General features: G+C 42.7%; 1 protein-coding gene across 5 annotated transcripts in view; it reads right to left on the minus strand.

Annotated features, from left to right (window-relative positions):
• adgrl3.1 (adhesion G protein-coupled receptor L3.1) overlaps positions 1–25,000 on the minus strand; it is a 334,415-nt gene that overhangs the window by 71,496 nt on the left and 237,919 nt on the right. For all 5 annotated transcript variants that reach the window (XM_071408263.1, XM_071408262.1, XM_071408260.1 and 2 more), the window contains 2 exons: positions 23,556–23,739; positions 3,484–3,606 (listed from right to left, as the gene is read on the minus strand). In XM_071408263.1, coding sequence (XP_071264364.1) covers positions 3,484–3,606; positions 23,556–23,739 — 307 coding nt within the window. The remainder of the gene's footprint in view (positions 1–3,483; positions 3,607–23,555; positions 23,740–25,000) is intronic.

Below are 25,000 nucleotides of genomic sequence, written 5' to 3' on the forward strand. Positions count from 1 at the left end.
ACATTCTGGGAGATATTAGGACAAGAGTTTACACATTCTGGGAGATATTAGGACAAGTATTTACACATTCTGGGAGATATTAGGACAAGTAATTACACATTCAGGGAGATACTAGGACAAGGTATTAGGTCTTCAGGGAGATACTAGGACAAGGTATTAGATCTTCAGGGAGATACTAGGACAAGGTATTAGGTCTTCAGGGAGATACTAGGACAAGGTATTAGATCTTCAGGGAGATACTAGGACAAGGTATTAGGTCTTCAGGGAGATACTAGGACAAGGTATTAGGTCTTCAGGGAGATACTAGGACAAGGTATTAGGTCTTCAGGGAGATACTACGACAAGGTATTAGGTCTTCAGGGAGATACTAGGACAAGGTATTAGGTGTTCAGGGAGATACTAGGACAAGGTATTAGGTCTTCAGGGAGATACTAGGACAAGGTATTAGGTCTTCAGGGAGATACTAGGACAAGGTATTAGGTCTTCAGGGAGATACTATGACAAGGTATTAGGTCTTCAGGGAGATACTAGGACAAGGTATTAGGTCTTCAGGAAGATACTAGGACAAGGTCTTAGGTCTTCAGGGAGATACTAGGACAAGGTATTAGGTCTTCAGGGAGATACTAGGACAAGGTATTAGGTCTTCACGGAAATACTGGGACAAGGTATTAGGTCTTCAGGGAGATACTAGGACAAGGTATTATATCTTCAGGGAGATACTAGGACAAGGTATTAGGTCTTCAGGGATATATTAGGACAAGGTATTAGGTGTTCAGGGAGATACTGGGACAAGGTATTAGGTCTTCAGGGAGATACTGGGACAAGGTATTAGGTCTTCAGGGAGATACTAGGACAAGGTATTAGATCTTCAGGGAGATACTAGGACAAGGTATTAGATCTTCAGGGAGATACTAGGACAAGGTATTAGATCTTCAGGGAGATACTAGGACAAGGTATTAGGTCTTCAGCGAGATACTAGGACAAGGTATTAGGTCTTCAGGGAGATACTAGGACAAGGTATTAGGTCTTCAGGGAGATACTAGGACAAGGTATTAGGTCTTCAGGGAGATACTAGGACAAGGTATTAGGTCTTCAGGGAGATACTAGGACAAGGTATTAGGTCTTCAGGGAGATACTAGGACAATGTATTAGATCTTCAGGGAGATACTGGGACAAGGTATTAGATCTTCAGGGAGATACTAGGACAAGGTATTAGATCTTCAGGGAGATACTAGGACAAGGTATTAGATCTTCAGGGAGATAGTAGTAGTTTAACAGTAAATAAAATGAGGTATAGGAACAAGGCAAGTGGTTGATTTGAAAACAGTGATATATCAGTTGCCAGTCATTAGCATGTCCTCTGAGAGGTGTGGGATACGACAGGATATAATAGAGTAGAATTGAATAGAATGGCTTGCAAACACACAGTAAACTGTTGAGACCAATGGGATTTGGCTTTGTGTGGGGTGTAAATGATGTGTTCTTAATGTCAGACAATAATGTCAGAAATTAATTCAAACGTCTCTCTAAAGTGGGACTACGATGAGTGTCTATAACTGAATAACTATTGTATGATATGAAATTCACCCGAGGAGAGTAAATATACAGGGAGAAATATGAGGATGAGTTTCATGTTTCAATTGTAGAGTCAATATAGGTATCTCAGTAGAGTAGAAAAGAGTAGAATAGAGTATAATAGAATATAATAGAACAGAGTAGAACAGAGTAGAATATAATAATAGAGTAGAATAGAGTAGAATAGAGTAGAGTAGAATAGAGTAGAGTAGAATAGTTTAGAATAGAGTAGAATAGAGTAGTGTAGAGTACAGGGAGATAATAGAGTAGAATAGAGCAGTGTAGAGTAGAATAGAGTAGTGTAGAGTACAGGGAGATAATAGAGTAGAATAGAGTAGTGTAGAGTAGAATAGAGTAGTGTAGAGTAGAATAGAGTATAATAGAGTAGAAGAGTTTAGAATAGAGTAGAAAATTGTAGAATAGAGTAGAATATAGTATAATAGAGTAGAATAGAGTAGAATAGAATAGAGTAGTGTAGAGTAGAATAGAGTAGAATAGAGTAGAATAGAGTAGTGTAGAATAGATTAGAATATAGTAGAATAGAGTAGAATAGTGTAAAGTAGAGTAGAATAGAGTAGAATAGTGTAAAGCAGAGTAGAGTAAAGCAGAGTAGAGTAGAATAGTGTAAAGCAGAGTAGAGTAAAGCAGAGTAGAGTAGAATAGTGTAAAGTAGAGTAGAGTAAAGTAGAATAGATTATTTTATGGAATATCTACATAGGCGTACAAGAGGCCCATTATCAGCAACCATCAATCCTGTGTTCCAATGGCACGTTGTGTTAGCTAATCCAAGTTAAAATGGCCAGAAACAATGACCTTTCTTCTGAAACTCGTCAGTCTATTCTTGTTCTGAGAAATGAAGGCTAGTCCATGCAAGAAATTGCCAAGGAACTGAAGAACTCGTACAACGCTGTGTACTACTCCCTTCACAGAACAGTGCAAACTGGCTCTAACCAAAATAGAAAGAGGAGTGGGAGGCCCCGGTGCACAACTGAGCAAGATGACAAGTACATTAGAGTGTCAACTGGCAGCTTCATTAAATAGTACCCAAAAAACTAGAAGGACAGCATCCCGGAGTCGCCTCTTCACTTCTTTTCTCAGAACAAGAATAGACTGACGAGTTTCAGAAGAAAGTTATTTGTTTCTGGCCATTTTGAGCCTGTAATCGAACCCACAAATGCTGATGCTCCAGATACTCAACTAGTCTAAAGAAGGGCCGTTTTATTGCTGCTTTAATCAGGGCAACAGTTTTCAGCTGTGCCAACATAATTGCAAAAAGGTTTTCTAATGATTAATTAGCCTTTTAAAATGATAAAGTTGGATTAGCTAACACAACATGCCATTGGAACACAGGAATGATGGTTGCGGATAATGGGCCTCTGTACGCCTATTTAGATATTCCATTAAAAATCAGCTGTTCCCCGCTACAATAGTCATTTACAACATTAACAATGTCTACACTGCATTTCTGATAAATTTTATGTTATTTTCATGGTCAAATTTTTTTGCTTTTCTTTCAAAAACTAGGGACATTTCTAAGTGACCCCAAACTTCAGAACGGTAGTGTATTTTATTTGTATCCTCCTGTATTCACCTGAGGAATATGGAGAGAGAGACATAAAGAGAGAGAGAGAGACATAAACACATAGAGACAGAGATAGAGGAATGAACACAGAGAGAGAGACACAGAGAGAGAGAGAGAGAGAGAGAGAGAGAGAGAGAGAGAGAGAGAGAGAGAGAGAGAGAGAGAGAGAGAGAGAGAGAGAGAGAGAGAGAGAGAGAGAGAGAGAGAGAGAGAGAGAGAGAGAGAGAGAGAGACACAGAGAGAGAGAGAGACAGAGAGAGACAGAGAGAGAGACATAAACACAGAGAGAGTTGTCCATGAAAGGAGATAGAGGTTGGTGTGGTTACCATTCCTCCCGTGCTGTCTGAGCGTGCTAGCAGACAGCTGGATGGAGTTCCCATGTAGTTCAGACTGGGGGAAGGTTAGGTCAGCCAGATTCCCCTCCGTACTCAGCCTCGCCACCTCCAACTCTGTCAGGAAGACACACACACAGAGATCAGCTCGAGAAAACATAGAGATCCCAGTTATCCCAGAGTTCCCAGTTATCACCACTTCTTGGAACATTTCAAAACAAGTCGTGTCACTATGATAAGGCAAAATGGCTGCTGTGGAATGATCCAGGTGGATGCTACAGATTAGTGGTGGATGAGGAACATTGGTGGAGGATGAGGAACATTGGTGATGGATGAGGGACATTGGTGGTGGATGAGGGACATTGGTGGTGGATGATGGTGAGGAACATTGGTGGTGGATGAGGGACATTGGTGGTGGATGATGGACATTGGTGGTGGATGGGGAACATTGGTGGTGGATGAGGAACGTTGGTGGTGGGTGAGGAACATTGGTGGTGGATGAGGGGCATTGGTGGTGGATGAGGACCATTGGTGGTGGATGAGGGGCATTGGTGGTGGATGAGGATGAGGAACATTGGTGGTGGATGAGGAACATTGGTGGTGGATGAGGGGCATTGGTGGTGGATGAGGAACATTGGTGGAGGATGAGGAACATTGGTGGTGGATGAGGAACATTGGTGGAGGATGAGGAACATTGGTGGAGGATGAGGAACATTGGTGGAGGATGAGGAACATTGGTGGAGGATGAGGAACATTGGTGGTGGATGAGGAACATTGGTGGTGGATGAGGAACAATGGTGGTGGATGAGGAACAATGGTGGAGGATGAGGAACATTGGTGGTGGATGAGGAACATTGGTGGTGGATGAGGGGCATTGGTGGAGGATGAGGAACATTGGTGGTGGATGAGGGACATTGGTGGTGGGTGAGGAACATTGGTGGAGGGTGAGGGACATTGGTGGAGGATGAGGATGAGGAACATTGGTGGTGGATGAGGAACATTGGTGGTGGATGAGGGGCATTGGTGGTGGATGAGGAACATAATCTCTTTAAACACACACACCACATGACGCTTAGATAGATCAGACTCAGCCTTGAGCAAAGGAGAAACTGTATCATTTACCAGGTTCGTTAGAGGAAGAATGGTTATGGGTGTCTGTTTGTGTGTGTGTGTGTGTGTGTGTGTGTGTGTGTGTGTGTGTGTGTGTGTGTGTGTGTGTGTGTGTGTGTGTGTGTGTGTGTGTGTGTGTGTGTAACGGATTATCTCGTTTTCTCATTAGGGTCTAATTATACCTTAGCATGCCTATCCTTCAGCGTGTGTGTGTGTGTGTGTGTGTGTGTGTGTGTGTGTGTGTGTGTGTGTGTGTGTGTGTGTGTGTGTGTGTGTGTGTGTGTGTGTGTGTGTGTGTGTGTGTGTGTGTGTGTGTGTGTGTGTCCTTCAGCTGACGATGATAATTTACACATTGCTTTAAGGTTTTAAATGAGCTTCTTGATCTAATAAACAATTCTAGGTGGGAGAGAAGAGAAGATATGTTTAACTCTACCAGGACCAGATCATATTGTCTGTTATGAAGACAGAGACAGTAGAGTAGAGGTGTTTAACTCTACCAGGACCAGATCATATTGTCTGTTATGAAGACAGAGACAGTAGAGTAGAGGTGTTTAACTCTACCAGGACCAGATCATATTGTCTGTTATGGAGACAGAGACAGTAGAGGTGTTTAACTCTACCAGGACCAGATCATATTGTCTGTTATGGAGACAGAGACAGTAGAGTAGAGGTGTTTAACTCTACCAGGACCAGATCATATTGTCTGTTATGAAGACAGAGACAGTAGAGGTGTTTAACTCTACCAGGACCAGATCATATTGTCTGTTATGGAGACAGAGACAGTAGAGGTGTTTAACTCTACCAGGACCAGATCATATTGTCTGTTATGGAGACAGAGACAGTAGAGGTGTTTAACTCTACCAGGACCAGATCATATTGTCTGTTATGGAGACAGAGACAGTAGAGGTGTTTAACTCTACCAGGACCAGATCATATTGTCTGTTATGGAGACAGAGACAGTAGAGGTGTTTAACTCTACCAGGACCAGATCATATTGTCTGTTATGAAGACAGAGACAGTAGAGTAGAGGTGTTTAACTCTACCAGGACCAGATCATATTGTCTGTTATGGAGACAGAGACAGTAGAGGTGTTTAACTCTACCAGGACCAGATCATATTGTCTGTTATGAAGACAGAGACAGTAGAGGTGTTTAACTCTACCAGGACCAGATCATATTGTCTGTTATGAAGACAGAGACAGAGACAGTAGAGGTGTTTAACTCTACCAGGACCAGATCATATTGTCTGTTATGGAGACAGAGACAGTAGAGTAGAGGTGTTTAACTCTACCAGGACCAGATCATATTGTCTGTTATGGAGACAGAGACAGTAGAGTAGAGGTGTTTAACTCTACCAGGACCAGATCATATTGTCTGTTATGGAGACAGTAGAGTAGAGGTGTTTAACTCTACCAGGACCAGATCATATTGTCTGTTATGAAGACAGAGACAGTAGAGGTGTTTAACTCTACCAGGACCAGATCATATTGTCTGTTATGGAGACAGAGACAGTAGAGGTGTTTAACTCTACCAGGACCAGATCATATTGTCTGTTATGAAGACAGAGACAGTAGAGAGAGGTGTTTAACTCTACCAGGACCAGATCATATTGTCTGTTATGAAGACAGAGACAGTAGAGGTGTTTAACTCCATCAGGACCAGATCATATTGTCTGTTATGAAGACAGAGACAGTAGAGGTGTTTAACTCTACCAGGACCAGATCATATTGTCTGTTATGGAGACAGAGACAGTAGAGGTGTTTAACTCTACCAGGACCAGATCATATTGTCTGTTATGAAGACAGAGACAGTAGAGGTGTTTAACTCTACCAGGACCAGATCATATTGTCTGTTATGAAGACAGAGACAGTAGAGGTGTTTAACTCCATCAGGACCAGATCATATTGTCTGTTATGAAGACAGAGACAGTAGAGGTGTTTAACTCTACCAGGACCAGATCATATTGTCTGTTATGGAGACAGAGACAGTAGAGGTGTTTAACTCTACCAGGACCAGATCATATTGTCTGTTATGAAGACAGAGACAGTAGAGGTGTTTAACTCTACCAGGACCAGATCATATTGTCTGTTATGGAGACAGAGACAGTAGAGTAGAGGTGTTTAACTCTACCAGGACCAGATCATATTGTCTGTTATGGAGACAGAGACAGTAGAGGTGTTTAACTCTACCAGGACCAGATCATATTGTCTGTTATGGAGACAGAGACAGTAGAGGTGTTTAACTCTACCAGGACCAGATCATATTGTCTGTTATGAAGACAGAGACAGTAGAGGTGTTTAACTCTACCAGGACCAGATCATATTGTCTGTTATGAAGACAGAGACAGAGACAGTAGAGGTGTTTAACTCTACCAGGACCAGATCATATTGTCTGTTATGAAGACAGAGACAGTAGAGGTGTTTAACTCTACCAGGACCAGATCATATTGTCTGTTATGAAGACAGAGACAGTAGAGGTGTTTAACTCTACCAGGACCAGATCATATTGTCTGTTATGGAGACAGAGACAGTAGAGGTGTTTAACTCTACCAGGACCAGATCATATTGTCTGTTATGAAGACAGAGACAGTAGAGGTGTTTAACTCTACCAGGACCAGATCATATTGTCTGTTATGAAGACAGAGACAGTAGAGGTGTTTAACTCTACCAGGACCAGATCATATTGTCTGTTATGAAGACAGAGACAGTAGAGGTGTTTAACTCTACCAGGACCAGATCATATTGTCTGTTATGGAGACAGAGACAGTAGAGGTGTTTAACTCTACCAGGACCAGATCATATTGTCTGTTATGAAGACAGAGACAGTAGAGGTGTTTAACTCTACCAGGACCAGATCATATTGTCTGTTATGAAGACAGAGACAGTAGAGTAGAGGTGTTTAACTCTACCAGGACCAGATCATCTTGTCTGTTATGAAGACAGAGACAGTAGAGGTGTTTAACTCTACCAGGACCAGATCATATTGTCTGTTATGAAGACAGAGACAGTAGAGTAGAGGTGTTTAACTCTACCAGGACCAGATCATATTGTCTGTTATGAAGACAGAGACAGTAGAGTAGAGGTGTTTAACTCTACCAGGACCAGATCATATTGTCTGTTATGGAGACAGAGACAGTAGAGGTGTTTAACTCTACCAGGACCAGATCATATTGTCTGTTATGGAGACAGAGACAGTAGAGGTGTTTAACTCTACCAGGACCAGATCATATTGTCTGTTATGAAGACAGAGACAGTAGAGGTGTTTAACTCTACCAGGACCAGATCATATTGTCTGTTATGAAGACAGAGACAGTAGAGGTGTTTAACTCTACCAGGACCAGATCATATTGTCTGTTATGAAGACAGAGACAGTAGAGTAGAGGTGTTTAACTCTACCAGGACCAGCTCATATTGTCTGTTATGGAGACAGAGACAGTAGAGGTGTTTAACTCTACCAGGACCAGATCATATTGTCTGTTATGGAGACAGAGACAGTAGAGGTGTTTAACTCTACCAGGACCAGATCATATTGTCTGTTATGGAGACAGAGACAGTAGAGGTGTTTAACTCTACCAGGACCAGATCATATTGTCTGTTATGAAGACAGAGACAGTAGAGGTGTTTAACTCTACCAGGACCAGATCATATTGTCTGTTATGGAGACAGAGACAGTAGAGGTGTTTAACTCTACCAGGACCAGATCATATTGTCTGTTATGGAGACAGAGACAGTAGAGGTGTTTAACTCTACCAGGACCAGATCATATTGTCTGTTATGAAGACAGAGACAGTAGAGGTGTTTAACTCTACCAGGACCAGATCATATTGTCTGTTATGAAGACAGAGACAGTAGAGGTGTTTAACTCTACCAGGACCAGATCATATTGTCTGTTATGGAGACAGAGACAGTAGAGGTGTTTAACTCTACCAGGACCAGATCATATTGTCTGTTATGAAGACAGAGACAGTAGAGGTGTTTAACTCTACCAGGACCAGATCATATTGTCTGTTATGAAGACAGAGACAGTAGAGGTGTTTAACTCTACCAGGACCAGATCATATTGTCTGTTATGAAGACAGAGACAGTAGAGGTGTTTAACTCTACCAGGACCAGATCATATTGTCTGTTATGGAGACAGAGACAGTAGAGGTGTTTAACTCTACCAGGACCAGATCATATTGTCTGTTATGGAGACAGAGACAGTAGAGGTGTTTAACTCTACCAGGACCAGATCATATTGTCTGTTATGGAGACAGAGACAGTAGAGGTGTTTAACTCTACCAGGACCAGATCATATTGTCTGTTATGGAGACAGAGACAGTAGAGGTGTTTAACTCTACCAGGACCAGATCATATTGTCTGTTATGGAGACAGAGACAGTAGAGGTGTTTAACTCTACCAGGACCAGATCATATTGTCTGTTATGGAGACAGAGACAGTAGAGTAGAGGTGTTTAACTCTACCAGGACCAGATCATATTGTCTGTTATGGAGACAGAGACAGTAGAGGTGTTTAACTCTACCAGGACCAGATCATATTGTCTGTTATGGAGACAGAGACAGTAGAGTAGAGGTGTTTAACTCCACCAGGACCAGATCATATTGTCTGTTATGGAGACAGAGACAGTAGAGGTGTTTAACTCTACCAGGACCAGATCATATTGTCTGTTATGAAGACAGAGACAGTAGAGGTGTTTAACTCTACCAGGACCAGATCATATTGTCTGTTATGGAGACAGAGACAGTAGAGGTGTTTAACTCTACCAGGACCAGATCATATTGTCTGTTATGAAGACAGAGACAGTAGAGGTGTTTAACTCTACCAGGACCAGATCATATTGTCTGTTATGAAGACAGAGACAGTAGAGTAGAGGTGTTTAACTCTACCAGGACCAGATCATATTGTCTGTTATGAAGACAGAGACAGTAGAGGTGTTTAACTCTACCAGGACCAGATCATATTGTCTGTTATGAAGACAGAGACAGTAGAGGTGTTTAACTCTACCAGGACCAGATCATATTGTCTGTTATGGAGACAGAGACAGTAGAGGTGTTTAACTCTACCAGGACCAGATCATATTGTCTGTTATGGAGACAGAGACAGTAGAGGTGTTTAACTCTACCAGGACCAGATCATATTGTCTGTTATGAAGACAGAGACAGTAGAGGTGTTTAACTCTACCAGGACCAGATCATATTGTCTGTTATGGAGACAGAGACAGTAGAGGTGTTTAACTCTACCAGGACCAGATCATATTGTCTGTTATGAAGACAGAGACAGTAGAGGTGTTTAACTCTACCAGGACCAGATCATATTGTCTGTTATGGAGACAGAGACAGTAGAGGTGTTTAACTCTACCAGGACCAGATCATATTGTCTGTTATGAAGACAGAGACAGTAGAGTAGAGGTGTTTAACTCTACCAGGACCAGATCATATTGTCTGTTATGAAGACAGAGACAGTAGAGGTGTTTAACTCTACCAGGACCAGATCATATTGTCTGTTATGAAGACAGAGACAGTAGATAGAGGTGTTTAACTCTACCAGGACCAGATCATATTGTCTGTTATGAAGACAGAGACAGTAGAGGTGTTTAACTCTACCAGGACCAGATCATATTGTCTGTTATGAAGACAGAGACAGTAGAGGTGTTTAACTCTACCAGGACCAGATCATATTGTCTGTTATGAAGACAGAGACAGTAGAGTAGAGGTGTTTAACTCTACCAGGACCAGATCATATTGTCTGTTATGAAGACAGAGACAGTAGAGGTGTTTAACTCTACCAGGACCAGATCATATTGTCTGTTATGGAGACAGAGACAGTAGAGGTGTTTAACTCTACCAGGACCAGATCATATTGTCTGTTATGAAGACAGAGACAGTAGAGGTGTTTAACTCTACCAGGACCAGATCATATTGTCTGTTATGGAGACAGAGACAGTAGAGGTGTTTAACTCTACCAGGACCAGATCATATTGTCTGTTATGAAGACAGAGACAGTAGAGGTGTTTAACTCTACCAGGACCAGATCATATTGTCTGTTATGGAGACAGAGACAGTAGAGGTGTTTAACTCTACCAGGATCAGATCATATTGTCTGTTATAGAGACAGAGACAGTAGAGTAGAGGTGTTTAACTCTCCCAGGACCAGATCATATTGTCTGTTATGGAGACAGAGACAGTAGAGGTGTTTAACTCTACCAGGACCAGATCATATTGTCTGTTATGAAGACAGAGACAGTAGAGTAGAGGTGTTTAACTCTACCAGGACCAGCTCATATTGTCTGTTATGAAGACAGAGACAGTAGAGTAGAGGTGTTTAACTCTACCAGGACCAGATCATATTGTCTGTTATGGAGACAGAGACAGTAGAGGTGTTTAACTCTACCAGGACCAGATCATATTGTCTGTTATGGAGACAGAGACAGTAGAGGTGTTTAACTCTACCAGGACCAGATCATATTGTCTGTTATGGAGACAGAGACAGTAGAGTAGAGGTGTTTAACTCTACCAGGACCAGATCATATTGTCTGTTATGGAGACAGAGACAGTAGAGGTGTTTAACTCTACCAGGACCAGATCATATTGTCTGTTATGAAGACAGAGACAGTAGAGGTGTTTAACTCTACCAGGACCAGATCATATTGTCTGTTATGAAGACAGAGACAGTAGAGGTGTTTAACTCTACCAGGACCAGATCATATTGTCTGTTATGAAGACAGAGACAGTAGAGGTGTTTAACTCTACCAGGACCAGATCATATTGTCTGTTATGAAGACAGAGACAGTAGAGTAGAGGTGTTTAACTCTACCAGGACCAGATCATATTGTCTGTTATGGAGACAGAGACAGTAGAGGTGTTTAACTCTACCAGGACCAGATCATATTGTCTGTTATGGAGACAGAGACAGTAGAGGTGTTTAACTCTACCAGGACCAGATCATATTGTCTGTTATGAAGACAGAGACAGTAGAGTAGAGGTGTTTAACTCTACCAGGACCAGATCATATTGTCTGTTATGAAGACAGAGACAGTAGAGGTGTTTAACTCTACCAGGACCAGATCATATTGTCTGTTATGGAGACAGAGACAGTAGAGGTGTTTAACTCTACCAGGACCAGATCATATTGTCTGTTATGAAGACAGAGACAGTAGAGGTGTTTAACTCTACCAGGACCAGATCATATTGTCTGTTATGGAGACAGAGACAGTAGAGGTGTTTAACTCTACCAGGACCAGATCATATTGTCTGTTATGAAGACAGAGACAGTAGAGAGAAGCCTCTCTCTTTCAACACACACGCACGTACACACACACCACGAGGCCTCTACCTCTAGTTTAACAAGATACATGTGATCTGGCCTTGAGAAGTCTAATGTCGGGATAAATTGTTTGCCAGAGACAATCAATTCTAACACACACACACACACACACACACACACACACACACACACACACACACACACACACACACACACACACACACACACACACACACACACACACACACACACACACACACACACACACACACACACACACACACACACTACATGTTATTTTCTTTCTGCTTGGCAGAATCTCCAGGCAGAACAGAGCTAGTTATCATGGCTGCATGCACATCACATCCCCCCCACTCTCCTCCCCTCTCCTCTCCTCCCCTCTCCTGTCATCCCCCCACTCTCCTCCCCCTCTCCTCTCCTCCCCTCTCCTATCCTGTCACCACTCTCTCCTCCCCTCTCCTCTCCTCCCCTCTCCTCTCCTCTCCTCTCCTCTCCTCTCCTCTCCTCTCCTCTCCTCTCCTCTCCTCTCCTCTCCTCTCCTCTCCTCTCCTCTCCCTCCCCTCTCCTGTCATCCCCCCCACTCTCCTCTCCTCCCCCTCTCCTCCCCTCTCCTATCCTGTCACCACCCTCTCCTCTCCCTCTCCTCCCCTCTCCTCTCATCCCCCTCTCCTCTATGTCTTTCTTCTCCTCTCTAATCCCTCCATCATCTCTACTCCCAGGAATAGTACAGTCTCGGAACAATGGAGAGAAAAAAACATTTAATTTGTTCTTCTCTTCCGCCGGGTCAGGTGATGAAATTATGTCTTTGAGCAATGAACGTTTCATCTCTACACTGAGCTCTCTTTCTCTCTCTCTCTCTCCTTGTCTCTCTGTCTCTCTCTCTCTGACTCTCTCTCTCTCTCTCTCCTTGTCTCTCTGTCTCTCTCTCTCCTTGTCTCTCTCTCCTTGTCTCTCTCTCTCTCTCTCTCTCTCTCTCTCTCTCTCTCTCTCTCTCTCTCTCTCTCTGTCTCTCTCTCTCTATCTCTCTCTCTCTCTCCTTGTCTGTCTATCTGTCTGTCTGTCTGTCTGTCTGTCTGTCTGTCTGTCTGTCTGTCTGTCTGTCTGTCTGTCTGTCTGTCTGTCTGTCTGTCTGTCTGTCTGTCTGTCTGTCTGTCTGTCTGTCTGTCTGTATGTCTGTCTGTCTGTCTGTCTGTCTGTCTGTCTGTCTGTCTGTCTGTCTGTCTGTCTGTCTCACTCTGTCTGTCTGTCTGTCTGTCTGTCTGTCTCTCTCTCACTCTCTCTCTCTTTTTCCTTTGATTATCATCCCTCCCTCATTTTATGATTTAATATTTTCACACTTTCCTGCACATCATCCCCCCATTACTGTCTGAGAGTCACTGGTCCGTCAGAAATAGAACAGGGGGGAAGAGGGGAAGAAGAGAATGTGATCGAGGGAGGGGAGGAAAGATGAGGAAAGAGGGAGGGGGAAATGGAAGAGAGAGGGAGACCAAGGCCCCAGTATATTTAGATGTGACCCAAAGGGAAATAACAGGCCACTTGGGTTTGATCCACCATATTTGAAACACTATAAACTTTAAATTTGTTTTAAAGGTTATTTAAGCTTTATTTAACCAGGAAAAGCCCTACTGAGACACAGAGTCTCTTCTGCAAAGGGAGAACCAGCCAGGGCGGCAGCAGGATCAATACAACATTACAACACACCATACGATCAGTAGAGAGACAACACGGTCCAGCCTACAGGAAACATTTCCTCCTGAACACAGTCAGACTTCACAGTTTTAAACTCCCTGAGGGTCACTAACACAGTCAGGCTTCACAGTTTTAAACTCACCCAGGGTCACTAACACAGTCAGACTTCACAGGTTTAAACTCCCTGAGGGTCACTAACACAGTCAGGCTTCACAGTTTTAAACTCACCCAGAGTCACTAACACAGTCAGACTTCACAGTTTTAAACTCCCTGAGGGTCACTAACACAGTCAGGCTTCACAGTTTTAAACTCACCCAGGGTCACTAACACAGTCAGACTTCACAGGTTTAAACTCACCCAGGGTCACTAACACAGTCAGGATTCACAGTTTTAAACTCCCCGAGGATCAATAACACAGTCAGACTTCACAGTTTTAAACTCACCCAGGGTCACTAACACAGTCAGACTTCACAGGTTTAAACTCACCCAGGGTCACTAACACAGTCAGACTTCACAGTTTTAAACTCCCCAGGGTCACTAACACAGTCAGACTTCACAGTTTTAAACTCCCCGAGGGTCACTAACACAGTCAGACTTCACAGTTTTAAACTCCCTGAGGGTCACTAACACAGTCAGGCTTCACAGTTTTAAACTCCCCGAGGGTCACTAACACAGTCAGACTTCACAGGTTTAAACTCACCCAGGGTCACTAACACAGTCAGACTTCACAGTTTTAAACTCCCCAGGGTCACTAACACAGTCAGACTTCACAGTTTTAAACTCCCCAGGGTCACTAACACAGTCAGACTTCACAGTTTTAAACTCCCTGAGGGTCACTAACACAGCCAGGCTTCACAGTTTTAAACTCACCCAGGGTCACTAACACAGTCAGGCGTCACAGTTTTAAACTCACCCAGGGTCACTAACACAGTCAGACTTCACAGGTTTAAACTCACCCAGGGTCACTAACACAGTCAGGATTCACAGTTTTAAACTCCCCGAGGATCAATAACACAGTCAGACTTCACAGTTTTAAACTCACCCAGGGTCACTAACACAGTCAGACTTCACAGGTTTAAACTCACCCAGGGTCACTAACACAGTCAGACTTCACAGTTTTAAACTCCCCAGGGTCACTAACACAGTCAGACTTCACAGTTTTAAACTCACCCAGGGTCACTAACACAGTCAGACTTCACAGTTTTAAACTCACCCAGGGTCACTAACACAGTCAGACTTCACAGTTTTAAACTCACCCAGGGTCACTAACACAGTCGGGCTTCACAGTTTTAAACTCCCCCAGGGTCACTAACACAGTCAGACTTCACAGTTTTAAACTCACCCAGGGTCACTAACACAGTCAGACTTCACAGTTTTAAACTCACCCAGGGTCACTAACACAGTCAGACTTCACAGTTTTAAACTCACCCAGGGTCACTAACACAGTCGGGCTTCACAGTTTTAAACTCACCAAGGGTCACTAACACAGCCAGGCTTCACAGTTTTAAACTCCCCCAGGGTCACTAACACAGTCAGGCTTCACAGTTTTAAACTCACCGAGGGTCACTAACACAGTCAGGCTTCACAGTTTTAAACTCACCCAGGGTCACTAACACAGTCGGGCTTCACAGTTTTAAACTCACCCAGGGTCACTAACACAGCCAGGCTTCACAGTTTTAAACTCACCCAGGGTCACTAACACAGTCAGGATTCACAGTTTTAAACTCCCCGAGGATCAATAACACAGTCAGACTTCACAGGTTTAAACTCACCCAGGGTCACTAACACAGTCAGGCTTCACAGTTTTAAACTCACCCAGGGTCACTAACACAGTCAGACTTCACAGGTTTAAACTCACCCAGGGTCACTAACACAGTCAGGCTTCACAGTTTTAAACTCCCCGAGGGTCACTAACACAGTCAGGCTTCACAGTTTTAAACTCACCCAGGCTCACTAACATAGTCAGGCTTCACAGTTTTAAACTCACCAAGGGCCACTAACACAGTCAGGCTTCACAGTTTTAAACTCACCCAGGGTCACTAACACAGTCAGGCTTCACAGTTTTAAACTCACCCAGGGTCACTAACACAGTCGGGCTTCACAGGTTTTAAACTCACTGAGGGTCACTAACACATCAGGTGAAGCATGGATTGTAGATTATTCCATGCCTCTGGCGCACAACAGGAGAAGACAGTCTTGCCTAACTCTTTAAGGAGAAACTAGCTAGTTGACCGTGTCTGGTAACTGGTAGAGGACCTGGGGACTAGTAACAACCAGCTAGTAGACCATGTCTGGTAACTGGTAGAGGACCTGGGGACTAGTAACAACCAGCTAGTAGACCATGTCTGGTAACTGGTAGAGGACCTGGGGACTAGTAACAACCAGCTAGTAGACCATGTCTGGTAACTGGTAGAGGACCTGGGGACTAGTAACAACCAGCTAGTAGACCATGTCTGGTAACTGGTACTACAATAGATACTAAATAGCCACCATAATATGCACAATGTGGCGCATAATCGAATGTACATATTTGTAATATCATTGCATCAATGTATATGGATTACTGTGTCATGTCTGTGACTACTATTAAACGTGAAGACTTATTTGATCAAATAAATTCTCTATGTGTACATATTATTACGTGATTAAAATAATCATGTACACTTGAATTAACTAGGAAGTCGGGGCACCACGGGAAAATGTTTATAAAGTCTCTATTTCCTAAATCGACTCTTCAGATATTTTCATGTCTTATCGATTAGTCTTCCAATAATGTATCATTATTACCTCATCAGATCTCATTACAAAACGTCACCAACCCTTGGATATCTGCACGAACCCAGGCCTATATGATGAATCAGCGATATACAAATTGGCTTAATTATTTATCTACTAACCACCTAAATAACCACAGAAGTACATAACAAACAAACAGTAGATATTGGTTACTAACACTATGCATTGATAGAAAAGTCCCTAGTGTGCTAAACCGGAATGACAGCTTGGTAGACAAAGGAAAGGGGTGGAGACAGATAAAAGAGCGGGAAAGACAACATGGATTCCCTACACACAGTTGATAATTATATTCATTGAAATGCTAATCCTTTGCACATGAACGGCCGCTCATTCGAGAATAATTCCAATGTCTATATTTACGCCCGAATGTCGTTGTTGTCTTCTCTGTTGCAGTCGCCGGTCCGTCTGCGGGACAGTCAGTTCATCAGAGAGTCTCTGGGTAACTTCCCCAGAAGTCACTATGTCTTTCGTAGTTGTCGCTTTCTCAGCAGCTCTGGATAGTGTCTGTTGTAATGGATACGTCAGGTGGTACAGATGGTTGTTGCATAGAATAGATACTTCCGCGGTTGTCGGTATTCTCGTACTAGACTTACGTAATTTCCCAGCTGTAGATTAGTAATTCTACGTCTAGGATTTGCTCTCATTCTGTAGTGATCGATAGTCTCAGAGTTGAACCATTTCCAGCTGTGTAGCCAAAACGACACGCTGTCTGGTCTGCTGGGCCTGTAGACTTCTTAACCATTTCAACATGTAGAGTCAGCTCCATAGTTTCTGGTCTAGTGGTCTATAGAATTGTAGCCATTCCAACGTGGGGACTCCGTCCCGGCGTTCTCTAACTTAATGTACATTTTGTAGGAAGTGGGTTTTATACTCTGTGGGAAAAAGGGGCGATTCCATGACGCCTGATGTAATGTCTGGCCTCACGGGGGCGTGGCCACTGACTAGTTAAACTTTATATGAAAATCCATACTCTCATTTAGAAGGCTAACATCACATTACATCTTTTCACAAATATTTTCATATTTACTTTTATCCAACACCTAGATGTAATTCTGATCATTGAAAAGTGTACACAAACAGAGATACAGTGTGTTTCCTGTCCTTCATGAGTTCAACAAATGAAACTCGTCATGACTGTCCCTTAAGTGTCCACGGACCACTCCCACATTCTCAAAAATATAAATATTGTTTAATTATTTAAACGTTTGACGTCCAAGGGTCTCTCTTTACGTACCACAGTTTTACATTCCAATCTGGAACACTACAGCGCATAGAGACAGCGTATTTTATGACCGACCATAAACCAGCCCACTTCCCGCTCCTCTCCCCCACTCTAGGAGAGAGAGAGAGATCACGCTGTAGAGCAGACCCACTGGAACCCGATCCCTCAGATCATCACAGGAGAGTCATGACATTCCCCCTCTACGAGAGAGAGCACGCTGTAGAGCCAGGAGAGTCATGACATTCCCCCTCTACGAGAGAGAGCACGCTGTAGAGCCAGGAGAGTCATGACATTCCCCATCTACGAGAGAGAGCACGCTGTAGAGCCAGGAGAGTCATGACATTCCCCCTCTATGAGAGAGAGCACGCTGTAGAGCCAGGAGAGTCATGACATTCCCCCTCTACGAGAAAGAGCACGCTGTAGAGCCAGGAGAGTCATGACATTCCCCCTCTACGAGAAAGAGCACGCTGTAGAGCCAGGAGAGTCATGACATTCCCCCTCTAGGAGAGACAGCACGCTGTAGAGCAGACCCACTGTAACCTGATCCTTCAGATCATCACAGGAGAGTCATGACATTCCCCCTCTAGGAGAGACAGCACGCTGTAGAGCAGACCCACGGGACCCTGATCCTTCAGATCATCACAGGAGAGTCATGACATTCCCCCTCTAGGAGAGACAGCACGCTGTAGAGCAGACCCACTGGAACCTGATCCTTCAGATCATCACAGGAGAGTTATGACAACTGAAACAATGTTTAATAAACAATAACAACTAAACAACTTGTACCGAGTATCACCTCACATCACTTAACCAACTCCTCCAGAACGGTTGGTGTTTCTGAACACAGCTCATAAAGATGGTTATATAAAGGGGTTTATATATGCAGGCTACAGTGCTGTGTGTGGTGTGTGTGTGTGTGTGTGTGTGTGTGTGTGTGTGTGTGTGTGTGTGTGTGTGTGTGTGTGTGTGTGTGTGTGTGTGTGTGTGTGTGTGTGTGTGTGTGTGTGTGTGTGTGTGTGAGTGAGTGTGTGTGTGTGTGTGTGTATGAGTGAGTGTGTTTGTGTGAGTGTGTGTGTATGTGAGTGTGTGTGTGTGAGAATGTGTATGTGAGTGAGTGAGTGAGTGAGTGAGTGAGTGAGTGAGTGAGTGAGTGAGTGAGTGAGTGAGTGAGTGTGTGTGTGTGTGTGTGCGTGTGTGTGTGTGTGTGTGTGTGTGTGTGTGTGTGTGTGTGTGTGTGTGTGTGTGTGTGTGTGTGTGTGAGTGTGAGTGTGTGTGTGTGTGTGTGTGTAGCTGAGAACCTTAAAGAGAGAGAGAGAGGGAGCATATTAAAATAAGTAACAGTGTGTGTTTTGTCTTGTTAATCTCTCCTCCCAGCTAATCTGGTGGGCAGATTCTAACAGATTATCCTTCTCCCTGTGTTCTTTATATCCATCCCTCCCAGCTCCCTCTATCCCCACTTTCTCCCTTTCATTCAAACCAGCTTCTCATCCCCCTCTTTCTTCCCCCTCCATCCTCTCTCTCTCTATTATTCTAAATCTCTCATCCCCCTCTTCTTTCCCCCTCTCTCCTTTCTCTCTCCCTCACTCTTATCCAAAATCAGCCCAATGTGTGTTTCACCCAATACTCCACTGTAATCAGTCTATACTCCACTGTAATCAGTCTATACTCCACTGTAATCAGTCTATACTCCCCTGTAATCAGTCTATACTCCCCTGTAATCAGTCTATACTCCACTGTAATCAGTCTATACTCCACTGTAATCAGCCTATATTCCACTGTAATCAGTCTATATTCCCCTGTAATCAGTCTATACTCCACTGTAATCAGCCTATATTCCCCTGTAATCAGCCTATATTCCACTGTAATCAGTCTATATTCCCCTGTAATCAGTCTATACTCCACTGTAATCAGCCTATATTCCCCTGTAATCAGTCTATGCTCCACTGTAATCAGCCTATATTCCCCTGTAATCAGTCTATGCTCCACTGTAATCAGTCTATACTCCCATGTAATTAGTCTATGCTCCACTGTAATCAGTCTATACTCCCATGTAATCAGCCTATATTCCCCTGTAATCAGTCTATGCTCCACTGTAATCAGTCTATGCTCCACTGTAATCAGTCTATACTCCCCTGTAATCAGTCTATATTCCCTTGTAATCAGTCTATACTCCCTTGTAATCAGTCTATACCCCACTGTAATCAGTCTATATTCCCCTGTAATCAGTCTATACTCCACTGTAATCAGTCTATACTCCCCTGTAATCAGTCTATACTCCACTGTAATCAGTCTATACTCCCCTGTAATCAGTCTATATTCCCCTGTAATCAGTCTATACTCCACTGTAATCAGTCTATACTCCACTGTAATCAGTCTATACTCCCCTGTAATCAGTCTATACTCCCCTGTAATCAGTCTATATTCCCCTGTAATCAGTCTATACTCCACTGTCATCAGTCTATACTCCATTGTTGGCAGCACATTTTAACAAAGGCAGCACCAACTCTCTAAGGCAGCACCTTCTCACCACCAAGGCAGCACCTTCTCACCACCAAGGCAGCATTCTGGGTAAATGTATTTATATAAAGCTGATTCTGATGACGCCTTTTATCCCTCCCTCCCTCCCTCCCTAAACCCCGAATAAAACACTCTGCAGTACGACTACACACGCAGACAGACAGACACACACACACACTAACACAATGACACACACACACACACAGACACACACACGCAGACACACACGTCTCAGTAGAACAGAGGATATGGTGTAATGTGTGTCAACCCACCAGGGAGCTGGTATAAACACGGTATGAATAGAGATCTGATGATGGTCGTAAAGCTCTTGTGTGTCTATTCTGGTTACGCCATTTCTATACTACAGAACTATATTAAGGGTAGACGTGCTGTAGGTTTTCCAGATAAGACCGCTGTTGGAAGGCTCTCCTGAACCCCTAGTTCAGAGAGAAAGGCCTTTGGAGTGTTTATCTAAGGTCCGCCCTGTCCAATCACAGAGCCTTCAGAAAGTATTCATACCCCTTGACTTATTACACACGTTGTAGTGTTACAGCCTGAATTTAACATGGATTAACACAATACCCCATAATGACAAAGTTAATTTTATTTTTTATAATTTAACATTTTTGAAAATGTATTGTATAAATGAAATACAGAAATATCTAATTTACATAAGTATTCACACCCTTGGGTCAATACATGTCAGAATCAAACGTTGGCAACGACTACAGCTGTGAGTCTTTTCTGGGTAAGTCTCTAAGAGCTGTGTACACTTCCATTGTATAATATATGCCCGTTATTCTTTAAACAATTGTTCAAGCTCTGTCAAGTTGGTTGTTGATCATTGCTACACAGCCATTGTTAGATGTTGCCATAGTTACTTAAGTCAAAACTCTAACTAGGCCACTCAGGAATATGTCTTGGTAAGCAACTCCAGTGTAGATACGGCCTTGTGTTTAAGGTTATTGTCCTGCTGAATGGTGAATTAGTCTCCCAGTGTCTGGTGGAACGTAAACTGAACCAGGTTTTTCTCTTCGATTTTTCCTGTGCTTAGCTCTATTCTGTTTCTTTTCATCCTAAAAAGAACTCCCTAGTCCTTGCCAATGACAAGCATACCCATAACATGATGCAGCCACCATCATGCATGATAATATGAAGAGTGGTACTCAGAGATGTGTTGTGTTGGATTTGCCCTAAACATAACACTTTTGTATTCAGGACAAAAAGTTACTTTCTTTGCCACATTTTTTGCAGTATTACTTTAGGGCCTTATTGCAAACAGGATGCATGTGGATGCATGTTTTAGAATATTTGCATTCTGAACAGGCTTTCTTATTTTCACACTGTAAATTAGGTTCGTATTGTGGAGTGACTGAAATGTTGTTGATCCAGCCTCAGTTTTCTCCTATCACAGCCATTCAACTCTGTAACTGTTTTAAATTCACCATTAGCCTCATGGTGAAATCCCAGAGCGGTGTCCTTCCTCTCCGGCAACTGAGTTAGGAAGGGCTCCTGTATCTTTGTAGTGACTGGGTGTAATGATACACCATCCAAAGTATAATTAATAACTTCACCATGCTCAATGGGATATTCCATGTCTCTTTTTTGAATGATGTATTATTTTATCTACCAATAGGTGGCCTTCTTTGCGAACCATTGGAAAACCTCCCTGGTCTTTGTGGTTGAATCTGTTCTTGAAATGCACTGCTTGACTGAGACGGGGTAGTCATTTAAAAAATGTGTTACATTTTTTTTACTCATGAACTTATTTAGGCGTTGCCATAACAAAATGGTTGAATAATTATTGACTCAAGACATTTCAGCTTTCCATTTTTTATTAATTTGTAAATATTTCAAAAAACATAACTCCACTTTAACATGATGGGGTATTGTGTGTAGATCAGTGACACAAAATGTCGATTTAATCCATTTTAAATTCAGACTGTAACACAACAAAATGTGGAAAAAGTCAAGGGGTATGAATACTTCCTGAAGGGACTGTATGTTGACCTCCCTCTCCTCCATCTCTCCTCTCTCTCTCCCTCTCCTCTCTCTCTCCCTCTCCTCTCCCTCTCCTCTCTCTCTCCTCTCTCCCTCCTCTCTCCCTCCTCTCTTTCCCTCCATCCCTCTCCCTCCTTTCTCTCTCCCTCCCTCTCTCTCTCCCTCCCTGCCTCCCTCCCTCCAAGCGTTGAAGGGATAGTATTATTCTGCCCATCTTACATGTATGTTCAACCACATGTATGGGCTCTGGAGTGGCTCAGTGTTGTCGGGGTTTGGCCGTCATTGTAAATAAGAATTTGTTCTCAAAAGACTTGCCTAGTTAAATAAAGGTTAAATAAAAAAATATAAATATTGCCCAGAGTGCTGTAAACTCATGTAGGGTATATAATTACCCTGCTTTCGATAAAACTAATTAAGAGCCAAAGATTGCAAGTTCAATGTTATCTACACACTTAGAAAAAAAACTAAAAGGCTTCTTCGGTTGTCCCCTTAGGAGAAACCTTTGAATAACCTTTTTTGGTTCCAGGTAGAATCTTTTTGGTTCCAAGTAGAACATTTTTGAGTTCCATGTAGAACCCTCTGTGGAAAGGGTTTTACATGGAACTCAAAAGCACTCTACCCAGAACTAAAAAGGGTTCTACCCGGAACTAAAAAAGGTTCTCCTACGGGGAGAGTCAATAAAACCCTTTCGGAACCCTTCTTTCCTAAGAGTGTAGGGATAACTACCTACTGACTTAAACGCTTAATAACTACATCTAATATACATGAATGATCTATTGGAAGTTAGGATTCAACCTTTTGTGACAAACATGAATGATTCCTCTTGTCCTCCTCTCTTAGCCAGCTCTCAACAAGACTTCCTGGTTACAGCAACATCTAATCAACATCACGGATGTGACAAACATGAATGATTCCTCTTGTCCTCCTCTCTTAGCCAGCTCTCAACAAGACTTCCTGGTTACAGCAACATCTAATCAACATCACGGATGTGACAAACATGAATGATTCCTCTTGTCCTCCTCTCTTAGCCAGTTCTCAACAAGACTTCCTGGTTACAGCAACATCTAATCAACATCACGGATGTGACAAACATGAATGATTCCTCTTGTCCTACTCTCTTAGCCAGTTCTCAACAAGACTTCCTGGTTACTGCAACATCTAATCAACATCACGGATGTGACAAACATGAATGATTCCTCTTGTCCTCCTCTCTTAGCCAGCTCTCAACAAGACTTCCTGGTTACAGCAACATCTAATCAACATCACGGATGTGACAAACATGAATGATTCCTCTTGTCCTACTCTCTTAGCCAGTTCTCAACAAGACTTCCTGGTTACTGCAACATCTAATCAACATCCCGGATGTTGTCGGCAGTGTTCTGTACAGTAGCGGTCTTCATAATATAATAACATCAGCATGGTAACAGTATTACTGTAACATTTACTCACGGATGTTGTCGGTGATCTCCTCTACAGTGTCCGTCTTCAGCAGGTTATCAGCCAGCATGAAAGCTCCAGCCTCCACCGTGTCCAGCAGGGTGGTAGCCCAGCGAAGCTGCTCTCCTGTGGGCAACTGTCTCCACGCTGCCTGGGCCCTGGGCTGGAGCAAGTTGTTCACCGTCTCAACCATGGCCTGGAGGGACCATACACTCATATTAATACTATAGCCAGGAGGGACCATACACTCATATTAATACTATGGAGGGACCATACACTCATATTAATACTATGGAGGGGCCATACACTCATATTAATACTATGGAGGGACCATACACTCATGTTAATACTATGGAGGGACCATACACTCATATTAATACTATGGAGGGACCATACACTCATATTAATACTATGGAGGGACCATACACTCATATTAATACTATGGAGGGACCATACACTCATATTAATACTATGGAGGGACCATACACTCATATTAATACTATGGAGGGACCATACACTCATATTAATACTATGGAGGGACCATACACTCATATTAATACTATGGAGGGACCATACACTCATATTAATACTATGGAGGGACCATACACTCATATTAATACTATGGACGGACCATACACTCATATTAATACTATGGAGGGACCATACACTCATATTAATACTATGGAGGGACCATACACTCATATTAATACTATGGAGGGACCATACACTCATAATAATACTATGGAGGGACCATACACTCATATTAATACTATGGAGGGACCATACACTCATATTAATACTATGGAGGGGCCATACACTCATATTAATACTATGGAGGGACCATACACTCATATTAATACTATGGAGGGACAATACACTCATATTAATACTATGGAGGGGCCATACACTCATATTAATACTATGGAGGGGCCATACACTCATATTAATACTATGGAGGGACCATACACTCATATTAATACTATGGAGGGACCATACACTCATATTAATACTATGGAGGGACCATACACTCATATTAATACAATGGAGGGACCATACACTCATATTAATACTATGGAGGGGCCATACACTCATATTAATACTATGGAGGGACCATACACTCATATTAATACTATGGAGGGACCATACACTCATATTAATACTATGGAGGGGCCATACACTCATATTAATACTATGGAGGGGCCATACACTCATATTAATACTATGGAGGGACCATACACTCATATTAATACTATGGAGGGACCATACACTCATATTAATACTATGGAGGGACCATACACTCATATTAATACTATGGAGGGACCATACACTCATATTAATACTATGGAGGGACCATACACTCATATTAATACTATGGAGGGACCATACACTCATATTAATACTATGGAGGGGCCATACACTCATATTAATACTATGGAGGGGCCATACACTCATATTAA

The sequence above is a fragment of the Salvelinus alpinus genome, chromosome 6 (genome assembly GCF_045679555.1).
Source record: "Salvelinus alpinus chromosome 6, SLU_Salpinus.1, whole genome shotgun sequence".
NCBI classification, from domain to species: domain Eukaryota; kingdom Metazoa; phylum Chordata; class Actinopteri; order Salmoniformes; family Salmonidae; genus Salvelinus; species Salvelinus alpinus.